We start from the raw sequence: 7,286 nt of genomic DNA on the forward strand, positions 1-7,286 counted from the left end.
TTGGCTTTTTCTAAACATGTCTTGATCATTTTCAGTATTGTCCTATGCGTGACCTCAACTTGCCCATTGGCCTGGGGATGGGCAGGAGAAGAGAAATGAACTTTGATCCCAAGCTCATTACAAAAATCAAGGAACTGCTCACTTTCAAACTACTTCCCATTATCTGTCACAATCACCCTTGGTGCTCCGAACCTGCAGATTATTGTCTTCCAGAAAATTTTCTTTACTTCATTTGCTCTAATATGAGTTAATGGCTCAGCCTCCACCCATTTGGTGAAGTAATCGATAGCCACAATTGCGTATTTAGTTTGTCCTTTCCCTGGGGGTAAAGGGCCGATGAGGTCCGTTCCCCATTGGGCAAAAGGCCATGGCCCTGTAAGAGGGGTTAACTCTTTTGCGGGTCGTTTTGGGACATTTGCGAATCTCTGGCACTTGTCACATTTCCTCACAAAATCCAGCGCATCTTTCTTCATAGTAGGCCAAAAGTATCCTTGTCGGATAGTTTTATGCGCTAGTGATCTGCCCCAGCATGGTTTCCACAAAGGCCTTCATGTATATCCTTTAAAATATAGTTGCCTCATCAATGGAGACACAACGTAAGTAGGGTGGAGAAAATCCCCTCTTGTAGAGAACCCCATCAATGAGGGAATACTTTGCTGTATGCATCCTGATCTTTCGTGCCTCTATGCGATCTTGGGGTAGCTCTTTGTTCTTTATGTACCTGATAATGGGTTCTACCCATTCCATACCTTGGACTACTTGGTGTATTTTCTGTTGACAATCCCAGACTGTGCTAGGCTCATCCAAATGTTCCACAGGTGTGGCTTTATCTTCCTCTGTGGTTGCTAGTCGTGCTAGGGCATCTGCCTGCTCATTATCTTCTCGGGGAATCCGATGAATGGAAAACTTCTTGAAAAAGCCCTTAATATCTGTTATCTTATGCAGATAGGTCTTCATCTTCTCATCCTTGGCTTTATATTCCCCCTGGACTTGTCCAGTTATTAGTCGAGAATCAGTATACGCTATTAGTCGCTCAACTTCCAGGGCTTTAGCCATCCTGAGGCCTGCTATGAGGGCTTCATATTCCGCCTCATTGTTGGTTGCCTTAAATCCAAACCTGAGTGCATATTTGATGCATTCCCCATTCGGCGATACAATTACTAGCCCTGCCCCACTTGCATGGGTGTTGACTGACCCATCCACATATAATGTCCAAATAGATTCAGTTTCTTCTTGTTCATTTAAGCCATGCTTGTACCCATCGTTTGGTGTGAATTCTGCTATAACATCTGCTAGTACCTGAGCTTTCAAGGTTGTTCTGGGCTTATATTGGATATCAAACTCTCCAAGTTCTACCGACCACTTTATGAGTCGCCCCGAAGTATCAGGTTTGCGGAGGACCTGCCTAAGTGGTTGGTCTGTCAGTACTATTATTGTATGCGCTTGGAAGTAAGGACTGAGTTTCCTCTCAGAAGCAACTAGAGCAAATGCCAACTTTTCTATCCTTGGGTACCTCTCTTCTACCCCCCTGAACGCACGGCTAGTATAATATACTGGTTTCTGGATTCCATCCTCATTTCGGACTAAGGCCGAGCTTACTGCCGATGGAGAAACTGCCAAGTATAAATACAACTGCTCTCCTTGCATCGCCCGTGATAGTAACGGTGGTAAAGTGAGATACTCTTTTAGCTCTGTAAAAGCTTGCTCGCACTCAGGTGTCCATGAAAAAGCTTTCCTGAGCACACGGAAAAAAGGTAAACACCTATCTGTTACCCTGGAGATCAACCTGTTTAGAGCAGCGATTCTTCCCGTCAATCTTTGAAGTTCCTTGGTCGATGCTAGAGACCACATGTTAAGAATCGCCTGGATTTTCTTGGGGTTGGCCTCTATCCCTCTCTTGCTTACCATGTAACCAAGGAATTTCCCAGAGGAGACACCAAAGGCACATTTGTCTGGGTTGAGCTTCATTTGCTGTTTCCTGAGGACTTAGAATGTTTCTTGTAGATCAGCTAGGTGGTCTTAAGTTTTTAAGCTTTTTACAAGCATGTCATCCACATAGATTTCCATATTTCTTCTAATTTGGTTCTTGAACATCAAGTTGACTAGTCGCTGGTATGTTGCACCAGCATTTTTGAGCCCAAAAGGCATCACCTTGTAGCAATATAAACCTCTGTCTGTGACAAAAGAGGTCTTGTCTCTATCTAATGGATGCATTGAGATTTGGTTATACCCTGAATATGCATCCATGAAACTGATCAACTCATGGCCAGCCGTTCCTTGTACCAACATGTGGATTCTTGGCAGAGAAAAGCTGTCTTTGGGGCATGCCTTATTGAAATCGGTAAAGTCTACGTACAACCTCCATTTTCCATTGGCCTTTTTTTACCAAAAAAACATTGGCCAACCAGTCGGGATAATTAACTTCTTGGATGAAATCAGCTTTCAAAAGCTTGTTCACCTCTTCTGATATAGCCATGTTCCTCTCTGCGACAAATGTTCTTCGTTTTTGCCTGATAGGTTTGAATGTGGGATCCGTGTTTAATCGATGCTCGATCGTAGCTGGATTAATACCAGGCATGTCTTCATGTGACCATGCGAACACATCTTGATTATGTCTGAGGAACTGTATAAGAATATTCATGAAATCTGAGGGGAGCAGAGACCCTATCCTCACCTTCTTTGTTACGTCATTATCATTTAGGCATATCTCCACTAGGTCTTCAATTGGCTCGGCTCGATTTTGCTCCTTTTCTGTGATTTCTTCGACAATCAATGCCTCTTGTTGCTTCTTTTCTTTGAGAGATGCAACATAGCATTCTCTGGCAGTGGACTGATCTCCTCTTAGTTCTCCTACGCCATGCTCTATGGGGAAGCGCATCAAAAAGTGATAAGTCGAAGTGATAGCCCTTATCGAGTTTCAGGTCGTCCTTCCTAGGATGACATTGTAAGCAGATGGACAATCCACCACCAGGAAGTCTACCATGACAGTAACTTGTTTTGGGCTGGTTCGTGCAGTGACGAGAAGTATGACCGCTCCTAGAGGATAGACCTTATCTTCTGAGAATCCCACCAATGGTGATCTAGTAGGTCTGAGTTTCTCCTTACCAATCTTCATTTTGTCAAATGCATCAAGGAAAATGATATCAGCCAAACTTCCATTATCCACCAAGATCCTCTGAATACTATAGTTAGCGATCATCATGGTGACAACGAGAGGGTCGTCATGGGGTTGTTGCACGTCCTTGATATCTTCATCTGAGAATGTGATATTAGGATCACCTAGACGAGGTATTTTTCGATGTTGAATCTGTACTCCAACTTCGTACACCTTGGATGAGTTTCACCTTCTCCTGGCATAGGCCTTGTGGGCTGAGCTTGATTCTCCACCTCCTGCACATCCCCCGGCTATGACCCTGATTTCTTCCATTGGTTGTTGATCAGGGGCGCGGTTACCTCGGCCTGCTCTTGATGGATTAACGTCGGTTCTGTCATTCCCCACAATAAACTTTCGCATGTGCCCCCTTCGGATCAAAGTCTCAATCTTATCCTTGAGGTCAAAGTAATCCTCTGTGGCATGCCCATGGTCTTTATGGAACCTACAGTACTTATCACGAGGTCTCCTCGTTGGATCTGACTTCAACTTTGGTGGCCACTTCAAATATGGTTCATCCTGGATCTGCAAAAGAGCTTCATCTATTGGCATATTTAAAGGAGTGTAATTTGTATACCTTTCCGCGCTCTTATAGCGAGACGTCCTTTCATTCTGGTTAACCATGGGTTTCTTATACTTGGTTTCCTTTTCATCTTTGATTGCTAGAGCCGGCTTTTTCTTATCTACCTTCTTATCATCCCCTTCTTTTCCCTTTCTTGCAATCATTGCATCTTCAGCATTTATATGCTTTTTAGCTCGAACCAGTAACTTGGCCATGTTGGTAGGGGGTTCCTCTGATAAAAGGAATCTCAAGGTTTGAACTCCTCCCATAAAGGCGGCTAGGGCCACCTTGTCCTCCGCTTCCTCCACCTGTAGTATCTTCGTGTTGAAACGACCAATGTAATCTCACAGTGATTCTCCCTTCTGCTGCTTGACAGTAAGAAGGTAGGTAGCCGGCCTTCTATGCCTCTGGCCAGCAATGAAATGGCCCACGAAACACTTCCTCAATTCTTCAAAGGTTTCGATGGTCCCTGGCTTCAGCTTGTTGAACTATACCCTTGCTGATCCTTTGAGGGTTGTTAGGAAGGCCCTGCACATGATCTCATTTGGCATCGCGTGCAGATGCATAAGCACTTAAAAAGTCTCCAAGTGGTCTAGGGGATCTTTAGTTCCGTTGAAACTCTCAATTAAGGGCATTCCAAATTTACTCAGCAAGGGGTATTTCATAACCAAGGGGCTGAACGGCAAGTTGGTCTTCTGCACCAAACCATCTATGGCTGCAATGCCTTTTCCATTCATGGCCTGCATCACATCCTCCATCTTTGCCTTGAGATCCTGTATCTCTAGGTCAACATGGGGAATATCCTTTGTCTTTTCAATGACAATTGTGTCTTCATAGGGTCGGGAACTCCGTGGAAGAGATGGGTGGATCACCTCTCTATGTCGGTTCCCCGCCTGGCTTTGTTCCACTTCGGTCTCATGTCGGGGAGGATGATTATCTTGCTTCTCAAGATTCTCATTACCTCCGTTTGGGTTCAAGAGGTTTTGTCGTGGCAAGCTCTGTTGAACCGGTGGAACAAGGTGTTGCAAGAGTGCTACATTTTGCTGGATCAACTGGTCTATACCCTGATTCAAAGTCTGATTCAGAGTTTGGACTAGTAGTTCCAACGTTGCAAGCCGTTCCTGGTCATTTGGGACGTCTAGGTTTTCACCCGTCTCTTCCCTTTGAACAGATCCCTACAACGGTGTTTCTTCGGTAACCATACCGGACTGCAAACATATATATCCAACCGAGTAATTAATTGATTTAAGGGAATCGTCATTCCTACAGACGGCGCCAACTGTTGGGGTTGAAATTCACCGTGGTCTGATACGACATCGTTTCCTGCAAAATAAAGATGGCAAAGTCAAGCACCGGTGTGGTGCCGGCCTTTGACCCTCCGACAATTAAGTTAGTAAGGGTATCTAGAGAAGGAATTTCAATCGTAATCTCTAGTAGGAAATTTTTGTGTGTACCTTATTCCCGAGTCGTTTTCCTATTTATCGTCACTTCCCTTATTCTTGATAAGGGAATATTATTTTCCTTATCCCATGGATCCTTATCCTATGGAACTTATCCCATGGAAATCCTATCCTTGATAAGATTTGTCGTCATTCTGATCAAATGTAAATCATTATCCTTGGTCACGAAATATTATCGTTCGAGAGACGAAGAGGTCTGGCGGCTGGTTAATGCTTAGTTGCCTCTATCGTTTGGTCAAACTAGGTTAGGTTTATTTTTTCCTATCACTTCCGAAATATTAGACTAGTTCTTTTGCAATTAAAATATATAAAATGACAAAAAAAAAAAATAATAACAAAAGAAAGAAGAAGAAACAAATAGCTAATATATTTTTATATGAAATATATGTTTAATTAGTTAAACAAATATAGCTAATATTTTAAATATATATATGTTTAATTAGTTAAACAAATAAAATATTTTATTAAGAATCAATTTCTGAATAGAATTTATAATTGTAAAATTTTACTTTCAATTTGAAAAAAAGTATAAATGAAATTTTGAGTGATATAGAACTTAAATGGAAAAGCATTTCAAAAGTAAGACTTATTGGAATTTATAATGACTTATTTATCCTTAAAAATAGTAATTTTATTTGAAGAAAAAACTAGTCACAATGTTAGATTCTCTGTGCTATTAAGAGTTTAGGATCATTAATGTGTAACTCAAAATATTATTCACATTTATTTTTCAACTATTCTCGGTTGGAAAGTGTGAATAGTTGGAGGTGCATCATAGGTCATTGTCACATTCAAAATAAATAATTATTTGTGACATTTCTTCTGTCAAGAAAAAATCCACAACATTTTACACATTTGTGGAACATAATTAATTCTTGAGTTGGTCAAGTAAGTCTATAATGCTTACCAAAAAATGATAAGTCTACATATATACTAGCGGATTTGTTATGTTGATGGATTATCGAATTCGGATTATTATCAGGTTATCGAATTTCCTACTCAATTCATATTCGACTAATCGGATCGAATTTGGATCAAGATTTGATTCATTGATAGGTCTACATATACACTAGCTATCACATAATTCTATTTAATAAGTTAAGGAAGAAAAAAGTGTTTCGTAGTATTTGAACATGCATTGATACAAAAACAAGGTTTGCACGGTTCCATTTTCCCATTGAATCACAAGATGATACAAAAGCATTTTTATTCAACATAGTTGACTCCAGTCACTAAACACAAACCCGGCCGACCGGCAGCCACCGCGATTGGTCATCAAGATGGCAATGAGTGCGTGAGCATAATGACCGTCGATGCCATTATGTTGTGTCTTAGGGTCGACCGTTGTTGGAGACTGGTGATGAGTGGGCTGCTTAAATTAGGGTGTTGTCATTGTTGTCCATAAATATAATTTTGCATTCCTTTTTTTTTTTTTTTTTATTAATTACTAAAAGGGTTTTTATATAATTTCATGTCAGTTAAATATAAAATGTTAGTCTTAAGGGTTCAATGTGAGCACTTTTAAAAGTTTTGAGTGTTTTAATTGTAATAATTAAAGTTAAAGGGTGCATTTTACAACAAGTTAATAGTTGGGGGGTTTTTAGTGCAATTTTGCCTTTAATTTTTTACTTTTAACTAAAAATAAATGCTACTATAGGGGTAATCACACATGATATATATATATATATATATAATTTTTTGGTAAGCATGATAGACTTACTTGACTTACTCTAGAATTAATTATGTTCCACAAATGTGTAAAATGTTGTGGATTTTTTCTTCATACAAGAAATGTCACAAATAATCGGTATATATATATATATAATTTTTTGGTAAGCATGATAGACTTGCTTGACTTACTCTAGAATTAATTATGTTCCACAAATGTGAAAAATGTTGTGGATTTTTTCTTGATACAAGAAATGTCACAAATAATCGGTTATTTTGAATGTGACAATGACCTATGATGCACGTCCAACTATTCACACTTTCCAACCGAGAATAGTTGAAAAATAAATGTGAATAGCATTTTGAGTTACACATTAATGATCCTAAACTCTTAATAGCACAATGAATCTAACATTGTGACTAGTTTTTTCTTCAAATAAAATTA

General features: G+C 40.0%; 1 protein-coding gene across 1 annotated transcript; it reads right to left on the reverse strand.

The window, feature by feature from the left end:
• Window positions 1-561: 561 nt before the first annotated feature.
• On the reverse strand, window positions 562-1,968 carry LOC132296230 (uncharacterized). Its single transcript, XM_059794442.1, has one exon. It carries the CDS (start codon window positions 1,966-1,968, stop codon window positions 562-564), a length of 1,407 nt encoding a protein of 468 aa, XP_059650425.1.
• Window positions 1,969-7,286: the final 5,318 nt, after the last annotated feature.

The sequence above is a fragment of the Cornus florida genome, unplaced genomic scaffold (assembly GCF_030987335.1).
Source record: "Cornus florida cultivar Cherokee Brave unplaced genomic scaffold, ASM3098733v1 CherokeeBrave_3.0.0_Hap2_Chr02, whole genome shotgun sequence".
Lineage (NCBI taxonomy): Eukaryota > Viridiplantae > Streptophyta > Magnoliopsida > Cornales > Cornaceae > Cornus > Cornus florida.

Bases quoted from the DNA above. Each gene is read 5' to 3' on its own strand.
- LOC132296230 (XM_059794442.1), bottom strand. From the start codon at position 1,968: ATGAAGCTCAACCCAGACAAATGTGCCTTTGGTGTCTCCTCTGGGAAA.